General features: G+C 55.2%; 6 protein-coding genes across 6 annotated transcripts; 2 read left to right on the top strand and 4 right to left on the bottom strand.

Moving 5' to 3' along the window:
- Positions 1-5,311: 5,311 nt before the first annotated feature.
- BU26DRAFT_518826 (cytochrome P450) lies at positions 5,312-7,342 on the bottom strand. Its single transcript, XM_033828902.1, has 3 exons — positions 7,011-7,342; positions 6,689-6,961; positions 5,312-6,636 (listed from the first exon to the last, which is right to left on the bottom strand). Exons 1-3 carry the CDS (start codon positions 7,218-7,220, stop codon positions 5,497-5,499), a joined length of 1,623 nt encoding a protein of 540 aa, XP_033685461.1. The 5' UTR covers positions 7,221-7,342; the 3' UTR covers positions 5,312-5,496.
- A 755-nt stretch (positions 7,343-8,097) lies between these two features.
- On the bottom strand, positions 8,098-10,407 carry BU26DRAFT_424778 (P-loop containing nucleoside triphosphate hydrolase protein; the record flags this gene model as incomplete). Its single annotated transcript, XM_033823587.1, has 1 exon — positions 8,098-10,407. The coding sequence occupies one exon, from the start codon at positions 10,405-10,407 to the stop codon at positions 8,098-8,100; it is 2,310 nt and encodes a 769-aa protein (XP_033685460.1).
- A 1,612-nt stretch (positions 10,408-12,019) lies between these two features.
- BU26DRAFT_301963 (uncharacterized protein) lies at positions 12,020-13,295 on the bottom strand. Its single transcript, XM_033821797.1, has 2 exons — positions 13,219-13,295; positions 12,020-13,145 (listed from the first exon to the last, which is right to left on the bottom strand). The coding sequence occupies exon 2, from the start codon at positions 13,013-13,015 to the stop codon at positions 12,239-12,241; it is 777 nt and encodes a 258-aa protein (XP_033685459.1). The 5' UTR covers positions 13,016-13,145; positions 13,219-13,295; the 3' UTR covers positions 12,020-12,238.
- Positions 13,296-13,620: 325 nt separating this feature from the next.
- Positions 13,621-15,416, top strand: BU26DRAFT_301967 (uncharacterized protein). Its single transcript, XM_033821798.1, has 2 exons — positions 13,621-14,751; positions 14,812-15,416. Exons 1-2 carry the CDS (start codon positions 13,810-13,812, stop codon positions 15,307-15,309), a joined length of 1,440 nt encoding a protein of 479 aa, XP_033685458.1. The 5' UTR covers positions 13,621-13,809; the 3' UTR covers positions 15,310-15,416.
- A 643-nt stretch (positions 15,417-16,059) lies between these two features.
- Positions 16,060-16,700, bottom strand: BU26DRAFT_564303 (uncharacterized protein; the record flags this gene model as incomplete). Its single annotated transcript, XM_033833272.1, has 3 exons — positions 16,060-16,339; positions 16,394-16,545; positions 16,647-16,700. The coding sequence occupies 3 exons, from the start codon at positions 16,698-16,700 to the stop codon at positions 16,060-16,062; spliced, it is 486 nt and encodes a 161-aa protein (XP_033685457.1).
- Positions 16,701-16,976: 276 nt separating this feature from the next.
- Positions 16,977-17,799, top strand: BU26DRAFT_301895 (uncharacterized protein). Its single transcript, XM_033821796.1, has one exon. The coding sequence runs from the start codon at positions 17,228-17,230 to the stop codon at positions 17,708-17,710; it is 483 nt and encodes a 160-aa protein (XP_033685456.1). The 5' UTR covers positions 16,977-17,227; the 3' UTR covers positions 17,711-17,799.
- Positions 17,800-22,046: the final 4,247 nt, after the last annotated feature.

Here is a 22,046-nt window from a genome sequence, read left to right as displayed (position 1 = left end):
CCACCACCTGATCGGCCAGCCGCAACGACCAAGAAATGTCAGTCCGCATCCTGCAAATCCTCCTTCGTCTCCACGCCCTGGTCTCAGCCTAACTGAGCGGAACCACCAAACCGAAGACAACGCAACAACACCAACTACCTTCTACGTACCACCCAGTCGGCCATCCGTAACGACTAGGGAATGGTGCAGAAGAGCCGCCAAAAGCGTGCCAGGGAATGATGGAATAAGAATGATTCGGATTCGCAAGTCAGAAATGTAAACTATCACCAACACGGGGATGCCAAAAGGAGCGGAAGATAAGGGCACGGTGGGGCAGGTGCGGATATGAAACACGCGCGGATGCTGCTAGCTAGTAGATAGCTCGATAAGTGGAAAATGAAAGGATTGTGGTGTTGCGGACCTCTAGGCGTTGTCTTGCATTTTTGTTTTACGATTGGGGTCTTTGCGAGAAGTCACCATGGAGAGTTAGCATGAAGCCTAGAGGGAAATAATTGCAGCATAAAATTGTATTTGAATCCCCGGTTCATTCAACCTCTAGCATGACATGACGCCAGATGACGTTCCCTTGTGTGTGAGCTAATGCGTAAAGAACGTAGAGGGGATATCAAACATTTTAAGATAAGAGTGGTGTGCCATCCGCCGTCAGTTCACCAATATTTCCCCGCCTCCCAACGCTAGGCGTCAACACCATTCTTGCACTCAGCCGTAGGCGGAGTCAGCATAATCTATAGAGGTTATGCTGACCCAAAACGAGAAAAATTAATCGATCGGGCGGTTGGTGAACCGTTCACTAGAGGTTTCCTGCAGACGCTCTGCAATCCCGAACTTCCACTCAATGTGCCGGTACGTTGCAGTTTACTGGCCTATTCCTTCGGCCTATCCATTGCATAGCCATGCCATGACTTTCCTCTAGCGGCAGAAAGGCAAGAGACGATTTCTTACTTTCGCTAACCCCGTTTCCAAGTAATAACAGGAGCTCAAACGGAGTCTTCGCCTTGCTGAATCGGGGCTCGATCGAAGATCCCGTATTCGGCGTCGCCCTCGTAGAAGATCTCATTAAGGATTTGGGGGGTTTTTTTTTAGCAGGGGCTAAACCTTTCGCTAGTACTACCGCTCACGGCTGGAGATTGTATTGGAATTGTACGAAGGTTCAACCAAAATTCTTCTGGAAGAGCGATCGTCGGAGGGCTACAAAGTCGGCGATAGGGAGGTGAATCAGACTAAAATTTCAGGCCTCAAGGCTGAATGTGCTGTGGACCATCGCAACCACTTTAGCCTGACGCCGTCATCTGAATCGCAGAGTTACGTTGCGAGCAGCAGACCGAGCACTGGGAAGAAGCCTGACGGCTTACTGACAAAGTACTTGCGCTTTTACCGCGACCATCTACTTTCTTCCCCAGACTGAGCTTTTCGCGGATATGGGTCCGTAGTAGTCATGTCCCGTATGCATGTCCCAATTCTGATGCCTCCGCTGGCCTGGGCGTATGGGTGAATGCCAGCTTACTATATGTCACGAAGCATATCAGCGACATCATGATGGAGAGACAAAGGATTGATGTGAGAATGGCATCCATTGATGGAAGAGAGGAAGCCATCTATGTACGAACAGCAGCAGCTGCAACAAGGACCCGAAGGTCAGGTAGTATCCATAAACCAGCCGAACAAAGACCTTGTCTGATGTATCCTGCATCCAAGCACCCGTGAACCATGACTATGTTCCTGATAGACCCAAGACTAAAACACCAAAGAAGATTCATGACCAGCGTCCAAGCACCAAGGGACCCTGTGGCCTTTGAACCACACCCTGTACCAGAATCCTTGATGTTCAAACCGATCGAGCTTAACGTCGTCACATCCGCAGATGTGGGACGCCCAGAAGCTTTGTCGTTTGTCGAAGCTTCTGTCCGGTGCCCAGTGTTTTCGCACTGTTCGTTCGGTCGGGGTGTCAGCTCGGTCCTAGTTCATACCAGCATCCAACGATCAATTCCTGGGAGGTCAGACACCGTTCTGTCAAGCTTCGAAAGGCTCGCTCAAAGACGTGAGGCCAGGTCAGAGACCCTCAGATTCCACGCGCACGACTTGAGGAGAGGCCAGGTACAAGACCTTCAAATTCCACGCCCCTAACGAAGCAAGCCAGACCGGAGCTGAGGAAGTATCGGAAGGTCTCAAGTTTGTCCCGAACCAAACACCGAAGTGGATGGCATGCCTGCATGAGACCGACGTCAACGTCCCTTCAACCCATCCTCAAACCAAACATCAAACATCCTTCTCTTCATGGAGCCGAGCTGACATGTCGAAAGCGGAGGGAGGTCGTAGCGTGTGAAGGCGGAGAAGAAGTGGGTTGGTGGTGCCGAGCGTACTCTGCTGCTGCCGTATGGAGAAGAGAGATATGATGGTGAGGCGAAGGCTCTCAGTCGGTATCGTCAAGGTCGATAGCGAAGTGAAAAAGTGGATAGTCGGTGAGAGCAAGCAGTAGCAGAGCTGAAAGTGTCAGCAAGTAGGGGAAGGAGTGAGAGAGAACCTACAGCTCGGCGATGAGAGAAGGGCTCGGTGGTCGTGGCTCATAAAGATGAGGTGAGACGCCGAAGGTGACTGAAGATTGTTGTTGAGAAGGAACAGTCATATGAGGCGAAGTTATGTCGATGACATGTCAAGACATGATGTCAAGTGACTGACTGATGTTGATGTTGAGCGTCGACCAAGAGGTAGGTGAGGTAAGGTTGAAGTGACATGATAGATATAAGTCACAAAGGATGTGAGTGACTGAGACATGTTAGTAAAGGAAGGTTGAGGTGAGAGGTGACATGCCTGAAGGTGACTTGAAGTCGAAGTGGAGTAGAGGTGAAAGGCATCTTGAGGAAGGATGTATGATAGAAGGTTGATGCCAAGAGAGAAGGTTGTAGAGTTGGGATGGTTTGAACGTTGAGACGTTGAAGAATTGGAGTTGAGGGAGAGTGGAGAGAAGGAAACTTGGTCGGGGAGGGGCGAGCGAGGCCTTATATAGACGTGCGGGGCGCGCTGGATCACAGCGGCACGTGATGCGACGCAGGGGCCCCTCGCTTAACGCGTCGTTGATCTGGCGACGAGCAGAAGGCGGTGGAAGCGCGGGTAGGTGAGGCTCGGCGCGGATAGTCTCGGTGAGAGTGTCATCTCCGAGGTAGTAATCGGCGATGCTTTGAGCTAATTTCCTCTCACCGACGTCACAGCCGTCACCTGAGCGCCGGGCGGAGACAACGGAGGAAGGAGCAAGATGGGATGAAGGTCGGTCGGGGCGAAGGCGGTGCGGTGGTCGTAGAGGCCTTGGAGGCTATATCGAGGGCGAGTGGAGGCTCAGATACGTGTAGGAGATGGAGTAGACTGTACGAATCGATAGAGCTGTTGTGATAACTTCCTCAATGATGACTGTTGCGCGCGTTAGGGGCTGTTCGGTTGTCGTGAGCTGAGAACAGAACCCAGGCGAGAGCGCCCAGATCAGCCAGGCCTTTGAGGAGCGGCAATTGCCTTCATAATAGGCGGACTACCTTCCAGTGGCCATAATTTGCAACTGATTCGGGGAGTAGAAGGTCTGGGTACACTCACCTGGAGCAGGTTGCTCGATTGTAGAGAAGGTTGGACCTCATGCTTAGGCCGAGACCTCCACAGTAGAGACTGTTTCGGACACCAAAGACCCTGAATATATCCCAAGACTCAAGGGTGACAGGGCATACTTACAAGGCCGGAAGGCCAGGGAGGATGGTGACGCCTATGCCCTCTTCCAAGCTCCTCAACGCCCACCTCGCCATACGGGGAAGTCAAAGCGCGAAACCCACCTAGATAGACTCCAAATGCCACTGATAGACATCGAATACATGGCCTTCCACTTCCACTTCTCAGAACCGTGACCGTTGCTCTGAAAGCCGAGCTGAACCTGAGCCGGCCTGTCCTAGTGTTAGCTACTCGACACTCAGTCAAGCCCTGCCTCACCAAACACGGCTGAAGAGCTGGTATAATGAGCTTCCCAGTCCAATAGGCTCGCGAAGGAACTTTCAGACGCGCTGCTTCAACCCCCAAAGCCGCCAGGTGAGGGAGGTTGGGAATGCGAGAGCGTTGGAGACCGATTAACCTGCCTACAGAGATCCCTCAGCAGCCTCACCTCACCAGTATAATCCAGAGAGTGCGAGGACTCATCATATCCTCATTTGCGAGTCCAGAAACTGAAGGTCTTGTCCCCATCGCCACCGTTGGCTCAACACCAGACGCAGGCACCACGACCACCTCACGACAACACCACGCGCACAGCAGGGCTCCTACTCACCACACAGACTCACAAAGGGCATGAAAATTACCTGAAACCGTGTAGGCGAAATCCCCGACCGGGAAACCCGCGTTACAGCCCAGCCCAGCAGACGGCGCTGCGCGCTTCCCCAGTCCCAGCGACACCAAGCCCCGCGATGAGCACCTCCACCTCACCATGAACGATCCTAAGCAGCATTCAGAGCCATCTTCAGACACGCCATCCTCTAATCCTATCGTCAGGCTCGACAGCGCACCGCGTGCTTCACTACCTGCCTGGGGACCGGCGCGCACCAAGCCATCCACAACACGACGAGCGACACCCACCCCAAACTCCCACCCGCCCAGCCGAACGTATCAGCCCACCGTAGTAGAACCGTGAAGAGTTGGCCGCTCAACAGCGGCGTACAAAGTACAGCTTCGACCCTCCACTCCAGACGGCTTCTCGCCGCAACGCGCTTCACAACCCTCCCTCACCACGCCAGAATGAGTAGCCAGCCGCAGCACGGAAACCGGGCACCGCCAACACCTACCTACCGCGACATAGCTAGCTGTCTATGCAGGTGCTCGCTCTCCCGCACGATCCGCTGACACGCATATAGACTCACTGAACGGACGCGGAAGGCGCAGTGCGGTCGCTCTTTCCCAATCGGGTCACCAGTCGCCATCCACCATCCACCATCCGTTGGCCGTGAAGCGTTGGCAGTTCGATCTGTCGCCCCACACAGTATATCACTCCTCCTGTGATGCAGCAACTCTGATATCTGGCGATGGTGTTATACACGGCGCACGCAATGGCCGGGATAGAGGCGGTCGCGGAATCTCGGGAATCGGGTCGCGGCGAGCGAAGGCGTGGAGGAACGAATACACTCAAGGGAGGCGGGGGTGTATGCTATGACGGGCGGCGAGACGGTGACCTGTGCTCTGTTAGAGGGGCTTTGGGAGGATCATGTCTTGCTATAGATGTGCCGCTAGGGATGAACGGATATATCACGATGTGAAGGCGCGTGCCATGCACCTGGGTCCAAAGGAGCGTTCATAGATAATGACGGTCGGAGTAAGCAGTGAGACGTAGTTGAAAGAAAACCTTGACCCGCGAGAACTGACAGTAAGAGCGGGATGCTCGGAAATAGCAGTACTATCATATGCTAGCATGCCAGTCGCATACCCAAAGCACACAGAGAACAAGGAAAAACCTCACCCATTCCCACCTCAACCGTATCCCTACTCCGCATCCACAGCCCTCAGCCTGATCCTCAACCCACCCTTCGGCCTCGCCGTAATCCCACCCTGAATCTCCACCTTCAGCCCCGGATCCTCCAACGCCATCTCGAACCGTCCCACCAGCGCCGCCATAAGGCACGCAAACTCCGCTTTGGCAAAGTCCTTCCCGATACAGCTCCGCGGCCCGTGTAGGAAAGTCGTCACCGCATAGTTGCTATCCGCGCCGCCTGTATTCGCCTTGCCCGGCCCCATCCAGCGATCCGGATTGAACTCGCGCGCGTCGTCGCCCCAGAGCTGCTTGGACGTGTTGATGGCCCAGGGGCAGATGATGACGGTTGTGCCGCGCGGGATGAAGTGCGACTGGATTGTAGTGTCGTGGTCGGTTTCGCGCATTGTGAGGGGCACGGGGGGAAAGAGGCGCATGGTCTCGTTTGACACGGCGTTCAAGAACTGCAAGTGATCGATGTCCGTGGACGAGATTTGCGCGCTGGGGTCGTTGATGGCGGGTAGCGAGGTGCGGATTTCCTCGCGGAGCCGCTGCTGGACCTCGGGGTGCTTGCAGAGCAGGTACACGGCCCATGTCATGGCGGAGGCGGTGGTTTCGTGGCCCGCGGCGAGGAATGTCATGAGCTGGTTGACGAGGTCTTCATCGCTGAAGCCGCCAGATTCGATGGCGACGGAGAGGATGTCGACATCGGTGCGGCTGCCCTTTTCGAGCTTGGCGCGCTTGGAGTGGATGAGGTCGCGCGATACGCGTTGGATGGTCGAGATAGCGTTTCGTAGCTCGTCGTTACGCTTGATGGGGAGAGCGCGGAGCAGCCATTCAGGCAGGAACATGGACATGACCTGCATGAGGCGCGCGCCGCGGCCTGGGCTGAAGATGGTGCGGTAGGTCACATTAAGCTCGCTCTCCGGATTGGACAGAGCATTGAAGTCCTGACCCATGCCTGCTACGCCAATGATATCGAGCGTCGCACGGGACGCCCACTCCCGGATTTCCACGACGGAGGATCCATCGGGGCTCGTCTTGATGACTTCAGCGAGTTTATCGGTCATCTCACGTGACTTGCTCCAGAAAACCTGGTATAGGTCCTTAACGTGGCGGAAAGCAAATGCAGGCATCAAGGCCCTCCGTTGGCGCTACAAGGCGTTAGTGTTAACAAATCAAATGCCTCGTCCGACCGATACATACCTTGTGCTCGTCTCCCTCAGCAAGCAGAATGCCCACACCAAGCAGCCTACCAAGCCCACTCCGGATACGATACGGCTTGATAAAGTCATAGTTCCTCTGCACCAGCACCTCCGCCAGCGCCTTCGGCGTCGTAACCAGAATCCTCGGCTCATTGAACAACCACCGATAGTACAGCACGCCATCATTCGGAATCGAATCAATCCAGTCCCTTTGCGGTTCGCCCGACGGGTCCCTGAAAATTCTCTTGAAATGTCCAAAGACGATGCTCGATTCCTGTGTTATGGTTAGCGACGTTCCCACGTGATGCACGGAAGCGACGAACCGGAGGCGAGGGCAAGTGACGCAGAGGACTCAGGAAGAACGGATACACAAAGATACGCCACCCCGACTGCGCCAGGATCTGGATAAGAAGCAGCGTGGCGGCATTCCAGAAGAACGAGCTCTTGAATATTGCGAGCTGCGGCGTGTAGCGAAAGGTGAGGAAGGTGATGGCTGCGGAGTTGAGCAGGAGGTATCGTTTCTGTATCGCCATGATGGAGCGATGGCCGAACAACAGCGCGAAGTGAGAACAAGGAGAAATAGAGGCCAAGAAGTGAATAGATGAGAAAGAAGAGGTGTACAAGATGTCCCCAACTTAAAGGTTGAATGTTAACACGCGCGTCGTTTCATCGCAGCCTTTTCGATACGGGTGCCATGTTTCCCTTTGGGACTAGCGCGGATCGGCGCACGGAACAATTTATTGCACCGACGAGCGACCGGACGAAGGTCGCTCAAAACACGTCGACTCCTACGTCTCGGCGAGTTTAAGGAGACTTTCTCCAAAAATATTCTTTGGATATGTGCTAGAATCTAATCTCGCGGACGCAATTCGGGGCTCTGTCATGGCTCTTCATTTCCAAGATTGCCCGGTCTGTTTATGGGGACTCGGAATAGAGGTGAGGTTTGATATAGGCTTTCAATTAGCCTTTAAGCGTAAGTAGTATACTAAACTGATCTTGCTCTATTCAGTCCAATATGGAGCTATGGTTCGCGCACACAAGCAATCTATCTAGAAGGCCGTACCTTCTCCGCAGCGCCGTATGCATGTATGCCCCTTCAGTTCATTCTATGGCTGCAAGTGCCACTCCAGTCATCTGCTCGCTGTCTTTCCCAACCTCAACTGTTTTGAATATCTGGCAAAAGAAGGTGCGTACGTCGCCTCCACATCCTAGTCCGACCGATTGCCGCGCGACTACACCAACGCTACCTCTGCGAAGATCGATAACCAAAAGAGACAGATTTGCCACGAAAACCACCTCCTAAACCATTCCGATGCGCAGGCAACGCTGTTCCTTAGCTCAGGTTAGCTCCTATGAGAGTGCCATTTTGGCTTTGTTGATGCTTTCTCTCGTCCATTACAGTTGTTGCGCCTATCTCCGTCTCTCAACTCCGTCGCCCTCGTCTCCTTTCCTGCTTGTCGTCTTACCCTCATCTTCTTCAGGCGGCGTGATGTCGATCAGCAGCTGTTCTTTTGGATCGCCGCAGACCGATCCCTCCTTGGATCCCACCTTGGATGGCACAGTTGAGTGGGCACCTGCCGTCTGCTTGGTCCACAACTCGCAGTACTTGCCGCCTTGCTCTAGCAAGTCCGCATGTCTTCCTCTCTCAATGATCTCCCCCTTCTCCACCACGAGAATCTGATCCGCCTCTACGATTGTACTCAGCCGATGTGCGATCACAAAGGTAGTGCGCCCTTTGCTGAGTTTTCTGAATGCCTCCTGGATCTGCGCTTCGATGGCCGAATCGATGGCCGAAGTAGCCTCGTCTAGCATTACGATCTTCGGGTTCTTCAAGAGAACGCGCGCAATGGCGATGCGCTGTAATTGTCCACCTGAGAGACGAACGCCACGCTCACCGACTTTGGAATTGTACTTGTCCGGGAATGACATGATATCGTCATGTATGGCTGCTGCGCGACACGCATCTTCGATTTCCTCATCGGTGGCATCGAGGCGGGCATAGCGCACGTTTTGGCGAATCGTCTGATTGAAGAGTGCCGGATCCTGAGGAACGAGACCGAGAGATTCACGGAGACTAGAGAGTGTAATCGAACGCAGGTCTTGCCCGTCGATCATGATAGATCCATTCGTGACATCGTAGAAGCGGAAGAGCAGCTTCAGCATGGTTGACTTTCCCCCGCCCGTTTCCCCTACGAACGCAACGGTTTGGCCTCCTTCGGCTGCGAAGTTGACGTTCTTGATGATCTGCTTCCGAGTGTCGTACGAAAACTCCACGTCTTTGAATTCGACCTTTCCCTCTTTGACGACTAAGTCTCGGGCATTTTCATGATCGGCGACGGTGGGCTTCGTCTTGAGGAGCTGGAGAAGGCGCTCGGCGTCGATGAGGCTGGACGAGATGTGTCTGTAGCTGTAGGACATCATGTAAAGAGGACTCATCATAGTTCCCCAGTACATGATGAAGGTGATGAGATTTCCAACAGGCTTCTCTCCGGTGATGATTCGTGAGATAGCAAAGGCGCAGCACGCCGTGAACCCAAAGGTCATCAACAGGTCTTGCGCAGCGTGGCCTCCCATCGATCGGAAATAATACGCGTAATGTGCGAGGATCGTGCTTCGAATGTTCTCCCGGTACCGTTCTTGTTCGTAGGAAGACCGGTTGAAGTAAGCCACGGTTTGCCAGTTATGCACCGTCTCATTGACAGTCGTATTCTCCGTCCGCTGCTTCTCCACGTAGGCTCTGCGACGAGGTTGTGACAAAGTCGTGAAGATAAATCCAAGCCAGACGTATGCCACCCCCATAAACAAGATAATGAAGGCCATGTAGGCGTCGAACAAGTGGGTGACGTAGTACATGGCAATGACCAAATCCACAATGATCGGGAACAGTTCGAAGAGCACCAGCTCAATAAGCGAGTTCAGCGCTGAAGCTTGCTCGACAGCTTTCAAGACTTCTCCGGAATCCTTGGCAGTGTGGAAATCCATTGAAAGGCTCATAAGGTGCTTATAGGCCAGTAGGGTGATGCGCTCGTAGGCTGAGTTGGAAATCACTTGCTCGGCAAAGCCGTCGAGGATGCCAAAGCCACCATAGCTGTTTATCCAGCGATACAGCATCCATAGTCCAAGCTCTTTCCAAGGCATGGTATGTGCCCCATACGTCAGCTTGTTCGTAATGATTCCCAGTTGACGGGGCTCCAGCAGGTTTAAGAAACGTCCTTGAACGAGATGAAGAAAGCGTAGGAAGAGGCAGAGCATCACTCTCCAGTCATCCTTGGGCCAAAGATAGGGTAGGAATACGGCGAAGCTCTTAAGGTAGCCGACCCAACCACCTTGCTCCTCAAGGCGCTTGTCCCGTTGCTCCTTGATTTCCTTGTTGGGGTCCACTGACTCTTCGTCGTCATCGCCCGAGGAAGCCTGCGCGATGGAGCCATAGCCTGAATTTCCGTTTGGTGCTGCGGAACCGTTCGCTTCCGCTCCGAGCAATGATTGCTCTTCGTCATCCGTGGCCTTTTCGCGCAGCTTCCGTACGAGAATCAGAAAAGCGTCTATGACGAGGACGAGGGACGCCAGAGCTCTTGCGGAGCTGATACTTAGTGGAATGTTCCTGTAGCGGTCGTCCGCGGGAAGAGAGAACCCGGAAAGGAGACAAGTGGTCGTTTCGAACACGAACTGGATAACAAAGGATCCGAAGTAAGGGTGCCACACGAAGTCCTGTCCTTGCATCAGGGATGCGCCGAGTAAAATCCAGACCAGAATACACCCTAGGCACCGAATCGCAGCGTGCTGCGGCGACTGGTACTCCGCATCTGCGAGTGATCGGCTAAAGTAGTAGAGGACTTCGGCGATGTAACCAGTCAGGAGACTGAGCGACAGAACTACCGTGAGGCGACGTCGTTTGAATGATAATGGTTTCGGCTTTTGAAGGACGCAGAGGGCAAATGCGACAGCTCCGAGATGGTAGAACCCCACAATAGGTGCATGAGCGTACTCGAGAAGTGCTATGGCTGATAGCTGCGCCTCCGAGCCTCCTGGAAGCACCATGATGGCGGTTGAAAAGATTCCTTCGTGTCCTAATTCTGCAGATGTGTTGGGACCGGGCGGGCAACGATGGGAAAATGTAAGATACTGAAAGTTGAACAGCACGCCGGACAGCAGCCTAAGACAGAAGGTTTTAAAGCGCGTAGTTCTCAGCAGAGGCCGGCGCTTACCGAAGGTCCATTGCCCGCGTCGAGCTAGCAAGCTGCCTCTAAGACGGGATTTTGTCGTTGCCTTGGGATCTTTGTGGGGGAACCTTGGAAGGATGACTGAGTGTGGCGGTGCGACCTCCCCGCCACAACGTCGCACTAGCCCAATGGGAGATGGCGAGAATGGAATGCACGAAGAAACCAGCTGAAGACGTGGCGATGAGAATGGTATGAAGAGGATGTAGCCAAAGAAATGCCAGTTTGAATCAAATCAAACATTCAAGAAAACGTGGAAAAAGGAAATGGCAGCATGTTGAAGCGCGCCCCGGCCTGGCCACGCCGCGATAGCGTCGCAAACATTTGCGCAAGCTCCGCTGCCTCGACCGCATCAGCACGCCCATTACTGTGTATGCGCAACGCAGCGAATACTCCGCCCTTAAAACACCCTGCTAGCCGCGAGTAGCTTGGCTTGGTGGTGATAAGCGTCACCGCTAAACGCTCGTCAGCCCTGTGTCCACTTCAGCCGCCATCTGCCGCCCCAAGCAGGCGGGATCCGCCCACGAACTTGATTACTCCGGGACTCGCTTGGGGCGGATTATGTGGGTTCTGTGCTTGTTCGGTAACCGGTGAAGGGATGCAGGTGATATCTGGTGATTTCTGCTGATGGCGCGGGAGCGCAGTACGGCGGAGGGTGTCAAACATGAGTCTTCGTCTCGGTGAGTCAGGAGGCCGTACATCGCTTTCATGGGCGTGGGTGAGTCACGAGGGGTGGGAAGGGACGAGAAAGATGAGAAAAGCGATCGACGATAGCGAAGGCATGGATGAGAGATATTGAAGACGAGTTGAAGTTGATGCCTGATGAAGAGGCGGCAGGTGCGACCCTCGCGTCCCAATGCGGCTTAGCGCGCCCTGCACATGCGCGGCGCTTTACCTGCACTCGTCCTCTGCAAGCTGCCATATCAGATCTTCGGGCATATACTCGCATAAAGAGACGGAGCCAATGATCGAGAGGCGAAGTGCTAAGTCGGACCGATGAAGCTTGAAACGGCATATCACGATCTTCGCCACTCTACTCTACGTCAACACAACGTGCGATCTGAAGGCCCGCTCAATGTTTCATAGCGACATATTTCCTTGTATCTCCAGATCTACAAGCGGCATACAAACCGACTCTTGAGGAGACACATCTCAAATCCGATCCGAATTCACGATTTTCGCCTCTCCTCGTGCAACACCAACACACAGGGTCTTCGTCAGGTACCGGCCTACGCTCCATGCTCACGCCTCTATTTGGAATATCACAGCCCAGATTCGTGATCAATAGTAGCAGCAAGAACAAGTTCAGATTCCAGTTGCGCAGACCCTGGCGATCATTCTGCCGTCTCTCGTACCTCTTCTCTGGGCTCCATCAGCCAAGCACCTCTGCCAAACGCCCACGCAGTCGTACACCGCGTTTGTTCCCCTTCATTCCGGCCATCCCAACATCGCCGAGCTCTCATGAAACCATTCCCATACACTTCTTCCCCTTCAATTACGAATCGAATCGCCTTCATTATCATTGCGCCCATCGCCGTGCCGCATTCACGTCCACGCGCTCCCTTTGCCTCCGCGGACTGCCTCCGCGGACTGCTTGCACGAGACGTTCTCACATCTCCCCTCTCGTTCGTAGCCTCACACCTCGCGGGTAAGAAAAGAAATGAAACACTGTGACTGCGAACCTTCATCGTGACGAGAACTCTTGCCCAAAGCGCGTTGCGTCCCCCCCCTCGTTTGCCATCATAGACAGCACTGCTCGAATCCCCCCAGGTGCAGTCACAGCCATATGCAGTGCTCTCCTCCACGAGGCCAAGAACGCAATGCCACACTTCACGCCCCCTTCCCCGCGGGTCCAGCAAAGCGCACTGCAGTCGCACCAACGTGTTCCTGAATCCTGCTCCCCAATCTTGGAATTCCACAGCCGCCCCAAACCAAACCCCATCGTCACATATCACACCCACAAACGAGCAGTCCCGTGCCCACGCACTGATTCCGCTATCGGCGGCACACCCGCCTGCGGGAGAGCGCGAGAGCGAGCGCTCAGAACGCATCCCGCACCCCGCGCAGACGATATAAAACGGCTCGTCACTGCGCTCTGCCCTCCCCTCCATTCACGCCTGCGACTCACTCACTCGTTGTCTTTCGTTCGCGCGAACATCGTGTATAAATATTCTTATCTCTCTCGCTGCTCAGTTGTCTCTCCCCTGCTTCCCCTGTTCGCTGTGTTGAGATATATATATCCTGTACCATTGTCGCTATTATTAGTTCGTTGCTCGTTCGTCGTGATCGGACGACGAGGGTTACTGTTACTCACCGATCGCATTCGCCCAGGCATCTTTGGAGCTTTGAGAAGCGGTAAGTATACTTCGCTCCATTCCCTCGGGGTCCTGAGAAGCTAATTATATCAGTCCGACTACACACGCTGTTGCGGGGCGTACCTCGTTGTTCTCCCCCGATTGAGCGGCGACTAGACCGCCAGACGCTCGTTCCGAACTCCAGCCTCAGCCGCGCGCTCACCCAGAGCATTCACGTGCTCCCATTGTTGCCATTATTGTACAATACTTGTATTCTTCACCTCCTGTACCATACCTTCCAGTCCAAGCCCCTCCAGGCTGCCGCCGTCACCGTCGCAACCGGTGCGCTATATAGAGACCAAACCCGCAGGTCCGAGCTCCCAGCACAGTCCTCCCAACACCGACTTAAAGACCCATTCATCCTCTCTCACAGCAGTCGGTACGATCCTCCTATTTATTCGCCCCTCGACTCACCCGGCCAAGTCAGTCAACTCACACCCACCCCTCGCCGGTCCGCACACCGCTCGCAGCCCACACTCTTGAGCTTCATTAAACTTCAGCCAGCGCACGAGATCTCTCCACGTAACACGACACAAACAGCGTTTGCAAACATGTCATCCCCGCTCTGCCCGCCAACCACTCCAGCAGGTCCCAGCCGCCGCCTCACCCCTAGCACGCCCGGGACCGCGCGCTCTGTCACGAACTGCACCGATGACGCCGCCACCTACAGCGAGGTCATCATCCACACCGCGAAGTGCTCCGAATGCGACGAGCGCAACAAGGCGACCATGCGCCGCTGTCCGGGCTGCACCTTCCAGATCTGCCAGCCTTGCTTCGACAAGCGCCTTGCGGCGGGCAAGTCTCTGGCTCACGGTAACTTCCGGACCCCGTCCATCGCTCCAATACCCGTCGTCCGTCGGCGACTGTTCACCGGCGCTGGAGGAGCGCAGCCTCCGGCACAGGCGGTCAAGGAGGAGGAGAAGAAGGACAGCGCGCAAGAGGTGACGCCACCGAAGACGGATTCGCGGAAGCGCGATCGCAAGGCGAAGAAGAAGGCCCCTGTCGTAGAGTTTTCTTCTGAGGATGAGGATGACTTCGACGCCGACCGAGATTCGCCAACTACGACAACGAAGCGCCAGAAGACAGCCGAGGGTTTCCACTCTCCGGGCAGCAAAATGACGGCCAAGTCCCTCGCCCGTGCAGCGCGACAGACCGCCTCGGAGCAGCCGGCCACTCGTGCGGATCCGCCATCATCGCCGTCAACGGGCATCGACATAAGCGCTTCCATAGGACGCCCGCTCTCGGAGCATTCTGGCGGGGATCTCTTCCAACAGTTCGGGATCGAGGCGAAGTACGACCAGCATCCGCTCGCGCGCCACAACCCTATCATGAGCAACCGGGCTGTTGCATCGCCTCCGAGCCTGCGGTGGGACGCCAAGCCTCGCAAGTCACAGGAGGAGATCGAGCGGGCTATTCAAACCAAGACCCGGGAGAAGATGGGCGCTCAGCAGGGGGTTCGCGGTGAGGCTGGCGGTGAGGCTGAAGCTGCTCGCGTAAGTATCCACGCGGAAGGTGCGACCGGTGAAGACATACTAACACACCTGGGCAAACAGGAGCCCACTGAGCCGAAGCAGAGCGGGACCACCATCCGCGAATTCATCGAGACCGAAGCGCGAAACCTTCAACAAGGCGTCAGGCTACACCGCGATCAACAGGAGAGCTTGGTATCGGCCCTGAAGGAGGTCGGTCGCAACTTCGGTATGCTTGTCTACAGCGCGCTTCCGGAAGGCTTTAAGCCATACGCTACGCCCGGTCTTGACCTACAAGTCGACAAGCTCCATGCTGTACAGAAGCAGGAGCTCGAGAAGCTGGTGCGAGAGGAGGCGATGCGAAAGTTGAAGGCGCTGGAGGCGGAAGCTAGCCTGTATGCCTCCTCGAGCCCGGGCCGTCAGGCAAAGTCAGCGCCGGCCGCCAAGACGGGTAGCCCGCCTCCTCTTCCGCCTGTGGGCTTCTTCCGAGTGTCCCAGCCACAGCCTGAGTCTCATTCAAGCGTTGGCGGTATGCCTTCTTCCTCCTCCTCCATTGCCGGTGCCCGGCCATCCTCACACTGAGCGGATGGGCATCTCACCTCTGGTAGGTTACAACATGCCAAGGAAGAGTATCAAATGTTGACGAAATTGCCAGGATTGTGAGCTGTTCTACCAATTGACACTGTGGGGTATCATGTCTATATTGTTCAACGTTTGCGCGCTGTAACATCTCCGTTCAGCGCGCGAGTATTCTTCGTCTGAACGACCTCCTGTCTCCATGTTCACATAGTCTTTATGCTCTTGGTGGCGCTAAAGCGATCAACGGCGCGGGTCGCAACGGTCGGCAGAGTCGGTAATGGGGCGTGGCTGGACTTGGCTTCTTTCGATGCATCATTCTCTTTCTGCATGCGTGTGGAGTATTCAAGACAGAGGATCAATAGACGAGGTTGAATGATACCCCTGTTACCCCCTATATTCCTTGTAATTAGACAGCAGTCTTTGTTTGGTGCGAGGGGGAAGGCCCTTACTGATTTTATTTCTTCTCTGAGGGTGAGAACCAGAAATCACTTCATTGAATGTACCGAGGGATGAGCATAGGTCTTGCGTGATATCATGTGTAACGTTGTATGAAATTGGATTAGATGCAGAGACCAGACAGCCCGACCGATGCTGATACGACAAAGGAAATGAAGCCCCCAGGACATGACCCCATAGAAGGAGAAAGAAATAATGATGGGTATCAACAGAGCCCGGGATTAAGGCGCATAATGGAACAAGCAATACAAAGATGTAACAAGCCTTGCCACACGGGCATGGCGACACAACAGGACGTTACCGTGCCTGACGCCTGTCTGAGCCGAGGGCGTCGCCGAACTGGATCGTCAATGCTCCAGAATCGATGGGTTCGACGCGCTCCCAGCTGCCCTCGGCGTCGGCAGAGTCGCCAATGACGTTCCCCAGCCATGTAGCTTCGTCTTCTTCGGCATCAGCATGGGCGGAGGTGGGGCGGCTTGACTGCTTCATGGGCGGGAAGCGCTCATTGAAGAGGCGAGGGTACTCGGAGTTGGCGCCATCGTCGGTGTAGGTGGCTTGGGAGACGTGGATCAATTTGCTGGAGCGCGGGATGAGCGCTAGGCGTCAGGGCAGTGGCAGGGCGGGCACTCACTCCGATGTCTGGGCGCAGATGCGCTCCAACGCGTCCCGCTGGCGTCGAATCTCTTCTGGGTCGGGCTGGGGCACGCTGTGCGAGCCGGGGCCGTTGATGCTGCCGTAGTGGGGCTGGTAGGGGTCTCCAAGGAGATGCGAGCTGTCAGAGCGCTGCAAGGGCGGGCGGACGCGTTAGCACGGTGGAGTGCAGAGGCGAGACAGCTCGGCGATGCGAGGGCACGAGAAAGAAGCAGCGGCGGTAGCGCACTCACCTCAGAGTCCGAGGGCCGCCGCCCCAGGCCTAGGCAGGATGCGCAGATGCCCATGGAATGAGCGCGTCGGGCCGCAGCCACAGCCGGCGGAGGGAAGCGCAGTCACCTCTAAGAATGCGCGGTCGGAGGATTAGGTCTTGCTAGCAGGCGTCAGGCGTGAATGCACCGAGAAGCGCTGGTGGCGGTCGCTGGGGCATGTTGCCGCAACGGGGAGGTTGGTGGTGAGCGATCTCCATCTGGTCATCTATTGTTGTGCCGAACTTTTGGCGGTCGGCGGTCCCGGCCTCCGACGGCCTCTCATTCGCCCGCGGCAACACCTCTCCATCCCTAACCACCGTCGTCGCTCGTCGCCCGCCATCATGCCTCAACCACCACCTAAATACAGATTGCTCGCTCCTCCGACCCGTTTTCCAAGACACGACTCACCCATGACCTCACAAGCCCATTCCAGCAATCAATCTCCAACCCAGTCGCATTCTCAACGGCCGATCCACGGCTGAGCGACGAGCGCCTGCCCACTGCATGCTTTCCTTCACAACGTCGCTATCTCAAGTCTGTGACTCTGATCTCGATAATTTCGAATGTATAATCATCTGCAACGAGTCCGTCGCCCCTTCAATATTCCTGTCTCTCTCCAACAGTGCAGGTGTGACCATTGCACTCTCCTCTCCTCTGGTCCTTCAGTCCAACTCCCCAGTCGCGTTTTCGTGTCTCTGAACGCGAATCATCCCTTCGCATCACCTCAACATTTCTTGAAATGGATCTGGGTGGGGAGGAAAATGTTACAACGCGACTCTGACAGGGGGCTTGGCATCTGCACTCGCCATTCCTGTCAACCAGGAAGGGCATGGCGGCTGCCAAGCATCCCAGAAGCCGTTCAGATGAATCGGGAGGCTACCAGAATTGTATCTTTGACACCAAAATCGCGAGATTTCTCAGAACTGGTTCCACAAAAGGTCACTGTCTTCAGTCGCGCTTCACGCGAAACCAATCCAGCCAGCGGGCCCAATCCGAATCTGTACCGCTGGTCCCGTCTGCAAGGCGCATTCTCAACGTGGGAATAATCTTGATGGCTGTCAGGATGGCGAGGAAGACCGCACCTCGGCGTGTCTCATCGCTATTCGCCCCTTATAAAGGTACTATTCGTGATGCCTGGCTCCCCATCTCCTCTCAGGAGCCCTGTCGGGATAAGAAGTCTAGTCGCTTGATCGGAGCGTCTCTCACTCGCTTGAGTGCTCCATCATGTTCTTCTCTCGTTCGTTGTTGGCTTCGGCCCTCGTTCTTTCGTTTTCCACGTACGCTGAGGCCCGAGTGGCTCAGCACCGCATCGACCCAGCGAGCGGCGATGTTTCCAAGGGGAAGAAGTTTCACGGTTGGACGTTGAGGAATATTCTCGGCAAACGGCAGGAACCCCAGGTTCTAGATTGCTCTACGCCGAATCTCTACATTGACATCCTAGAGGACACAAACGGCGACAACGTACAGACGTTCTGCAACAAATGGCTCGACCTACCGCCAATGACTACGACTACGGATTACACTCCCATATTGTAAGCAGTTATATCTCCTTTGAGAGGTCCCACTAACCACCTTGGCAGAACCACAACCACGAGCAACAACGCCACCTCCACCATCACCAGTACTATACGAACAATAACCACGGAAACTGTGGTCAAGACCACGACTCCAGCAGCAGTGCGTCCTCGAGCAGCAAATATCGCGGCCAAGGCTGCAACGGCCAACCAAATAATCTCGTCCGTCATCGACAGCGGAACCGTGTCGTCGACTCTGCCCGCACCGGAGAATACTGAAAGGGCTGAAGCCGAGTCGGGGCTATCCAACGCCTGCTCCTGCAAGAATGTTGATCCGACATCGACCGATACTGTTACTTTCACGGCGCCGACTTTGGTAAGTAATACGGGAGCTCGAGCCGGTCCTCGCTGACCCCGCAGTAGCATATGACGGCGGCGAGATTTTTCGTGACTTATTCGACTTCAACATCGACGAAGATTTACACGGAGACCACAACGATGATGGAAAGCGTCAGTGAGACAACAAGCCCCAGCGTGTCTACTAGCGGCCCTAGCACAGAGTCTCTGGGATCTAGCTCCGTTGTGAGCGGTCGGGCAGAACCCTCTGCAAACTCCACATCCGCCAGCGCATCGAGCACAGCAGCTGTGTCAGTAACTCTCGTCTCTTCAGGCGTCGTTGCCCCTACAGCCTCGCCTTCTGGATCCGGCGTACCCACCGTCATTGGTTTGCCCTTCGAATGTCCCGGAGCTAATGAGGCAACCCCGCACTTCATTGTGGGAGACCTGCGATATGAATACTCCATTCTTTGCGACACGGCCATTGTCACAAGCAACGAGATCACTACCCTTCAAAACGTCACCAATGCCACAGCATGCGCTGTGGAGTGTTCTATCGCAAACAATGTCGCTCAGAAGGAAATATGTCAGGCTGCAATGTTCATCACCGTTCCTGGTTCTTCTGGCGGCTCTTGTCTCATTAGCGGAGCTACGACGAACTATGTCAAATCTGCAGGATCGACTACTATCATTCTCACTGGCGTCTCATCTAAGGCCGACAACTGTGCTTCCGCTGACTTCACGAACGGAGCGAGGAACGCCACCATCGACACCTCAGCCCTTGTGGCGTCCGTGACCTCGGCTGGCTTCTCCTTATCTACTCCTGGTTTCGTAACGAAATCAGAGGCTGGGGGGGTAGAGAGGTCTTACTTCTCAAGCAGATCCACTGACTCGTTAGGATATATCCACTGGAGTTGGTTTGAGGTTTATGCGTCATCTAGCGCATGGTGGGCGGTATATGCTACTTCATGGTCTTGCACATGGAATGTCCCACAAACAATTGTGATCCCGCAACCCGCAGTCACTGGCGCTGCAAATATAACGTCTGTCATTTCCGACATTACTACCATCATCAACAGTGGTGTCACCACGGTCATTTCAGGGACATCGACAAGGAGCTTTACCAATGGAGGAGGTGTGCTCTCTCCGACAGCAGTCCCAGCATCCACAACCAGCGGTGGTGGCGCCTTCACGACGGGGTTTTCGACCGCGACCTCGACTGGTACTGCCGGAGGTGGGGTAGAAGGTCCTTCAGTGACGTCGATCTCTTCCGGCGCTATGAGCTCTCAGATCGGGGTCAATGGAACTTCCGGTACCGGCATTCAAGGCTCCGCTGCCCTGACGGTCTCCGGTGGAACTGCTACGTTTAATTCAACCGGAGACTCAGGAGTCGTCACTCCATCTCCTACTAACGGCTCTTTAGTCATTCCTGTTTCTAGCGCAACAGCTACTTCCAATTCCACTGGCCTAGTCGGATCCGAGGGCCCGTCTCTGACTTCCGGCGTAGCAACTTTTGTGACTTCCTCATCGACTGCTACGTCAAACTCTACTGGAGGCAGTGGCGGATATGGATCGCAGACCAGCTCTGCGGAGATCAGCCTACCAGCGAACTCCACAATCTTGCCCGCAGCAGGTACCTCGGCAGGAAGCCTTGGGCTAACTGTGTCTGAAGCCACAACCACGTCGAACTCCACAGGCAGCGGGGGTATTATCTCGCCAACTCCGTCTTCGAACCAGACAACCCTCCCGACCGGGCCATATGCGTCAGGAGGCGTCTCGCTCACTTTCAGTGGGAACACCTCAGCGATCTTCTCGACCGGAGGTGCAGGCTCGGAGAGCGGTGTTTCGGTTACTTCTGGGGGCTTTACGGGAACCCTCGGCGGCGAAACTCATACCGCCAATTCCACCGGAGGCCAAGGTGAGATTCCAACGTCACCCACGTCGAACATGCTTCTATCGACTGGCACCGGCGCTCCGAGCCCTTCATCAAATGAGACTATTGCAGGCTCGTCAACACAAGGCTCTCTGAATGCGACTGTATCCGGAGGTACAGCAGTTACATCTGCGACTGGAGGTTCCGATGTGATTCCGCCGACTCTTACCGCCAACAGCTCAATGATCACTGGAAGTGGTAGCTACTCTACTTCCGACGTGACCTCAAGTTTCTCCAGCTACGGGTCCTCTGGCGTCGTTCCACCGCCATCGATAAACATTTCGGAAACCACCTCGGCGAGCATGGCACCTACACCAATCCTCAATAGTTCCCTTCCCGCGGGCACGGGTGTCTTCTCAACATCAGAAGGTACAACCATGACCTCCGCCACCGGTTCCCAAGGGATAATTCCACCTTTGTCGTCGAACATGTCTGCAACAGTTCCGGCAAGCAGTACGCCAAGTCTGAGTTCCAAAGCCTCTGTCTCCACGGTTTCTGGTGTGTTCTCCACGTCAGGCGGAACTGCTGTGTCTTCCTCAACTGGAGGAGGTGGAATAATTCCCCCGTCTGCGTCTCCAACGCTAAGCACGAACGCCACATCAACTCCTATGGGTACTGGGCCTAGCTCATCCGGAGCTTTGAACGTCACCGTTTCTGGAGGTACGGCTATCAGTCTTTCAACGGAATCCGGGGGCATTATTACTCCTTCTGCCAACTCCACCGCCACGCTTCCGCCCAGCTTAACTCCAAGCCCGAGCCTTAATGCCTCCTCAACTTCTGGCGATATCTCGGACATGCCTCGGACGGGCGGGCTGTCCTCGACCACCGGGTCAAACAGTACCATGTCAGGTACGGCTCCAATCGGAACTGGCTCTTCCTCCTCCATGCCTGCGAACTCGACTGCTCTGCCTGGAACGGCACTTTCAAGCTCCAGCTTCACGGAGAGCAGCGGCTACGGCCCGCAGCCTACGCCAACCCCATCTACCAACATGACGTCCATGTCCGGAACGGGGCAGCCTTCCATAACCATGCCACCGATGTCGGCAAACTCGAGTTCCGCTTTCCCCACGGCGAACAGCACGGATCTCGGCACCTATAGCTACGACACTGGTGACCGCTTCGGAAGCTTGAAGTCGCGATCTTCGGGCATACCTACGACGAATATCACAGCTTCAAGCTTTATGCCCACGGCGTCGTCTAACTCCAGCGTATCGGTTCCGTTGACCACCGCTATCACGACGCCGATCAACTCCACGCAGTTGCCTGTTGAGACTGGTTCCTCTGGATTGCCTCCGGTTTCGGCGAATTCGACCTCGCCGGTAGACACTGCTTCGGGGGGCCTTCCTACTCCTTCCGCGAATGCCTCTATCCCGCTGTCTACTGGAGCCACGGTATCCCTTAGCATCTCATCCGCAACTGCCAACTCTACCGAAACACCGGGCACAGGCTTTAGTGCTGTTCCGACTCCTTCCGGCAACATGACTGTTCCGCTCTCGACTGGCGTCACAGCATCCGCTAGCTTGCCTACAGGGTATCCAAACTCAACCTTACCCGCTGCCACGGGATCTCTCTCGTTCTCGAACTCAGAGGATAATCGAA

Source organism: Trematosphaeria pertusa (genome assembly GCF_010094035.1).
Source record: "Trematosphaeria pertusa strain CBS 122368 unplaced genomic scaffold BU26scaffold_6, whole genome shotgun sequence".
Lineage (NCBI taxonomy): Eukaryota > Fungi > Ascomycota > Dothideomycetes > Pleosporales > Trematosphaeriaceae > Trematosphaeria > Trematosphaeria pertusa.
The sequence above is the reverse complement of the archived record's forward strand: the minus strand, read 5'-3'. Positions and strand labels throughout refer to the sequence as shown.

What these genes read in the sequence shown, in the direction of transcription:
- BU26DRAFT_518826 (XM_033828902.1), bottom strand. Translation starts at nt 7,220, where the DNA reads ATGGCGATACAGAAACGATACCTCCTGCTCAACTCCGCAGCCATCACC. An exon ending in GTCACTTGCCCTCGCCTCCG is followed by an intron (nt 6,962 to 7,010) that starts GTTCGTCGCTTC and finishes ACCATAACACAG; the next exon opens with GAATCGAGCATCGTCTTTGG. An exon ending in CTGAGGGAGACGAGCACAAG is followed by an intron (nt 6,637 to 6,688) that starts GTATGTATCGGT and finishes AACGCCTTGTAG; the next exon opens with CGCCAACGGAGGGCCTTGAT.
- BU26DRAFT_301963 (XM_033821797.1), bottom strand. Translation starts at nt 13,015, where the DNA reads ATGGAGGGGAGGGCAGAGCGCAGTGACGAGCCGTTTTATATCGTCTGC.
- BU26DRAFT_301967 (XM_033821798.1), top strand. Translation starts at nt 13,810, where the DNA reads ATGTCATCCCCGCTCTGCCCGCCAACCACTCCAGCAGGTCCCAGCCGC. An exon ending in GTGAGGCTGAAGCTGCTCGC is followed by an intron (nt 14,752 to 14,811) that starts GTAAGTATCCAC and finishes CTGGGCAAACAG; the next exon opens with GAGCCCACTGAGCCGAAGCA.
- BU26DRAFT_301895 (XM_033821796.1), top strand. Translation starts at nt 17,228, where the DNA reads ATGTATAATCATCTGCAACGAGTCCGTCGCCCCTTCAATATTCCTGTC.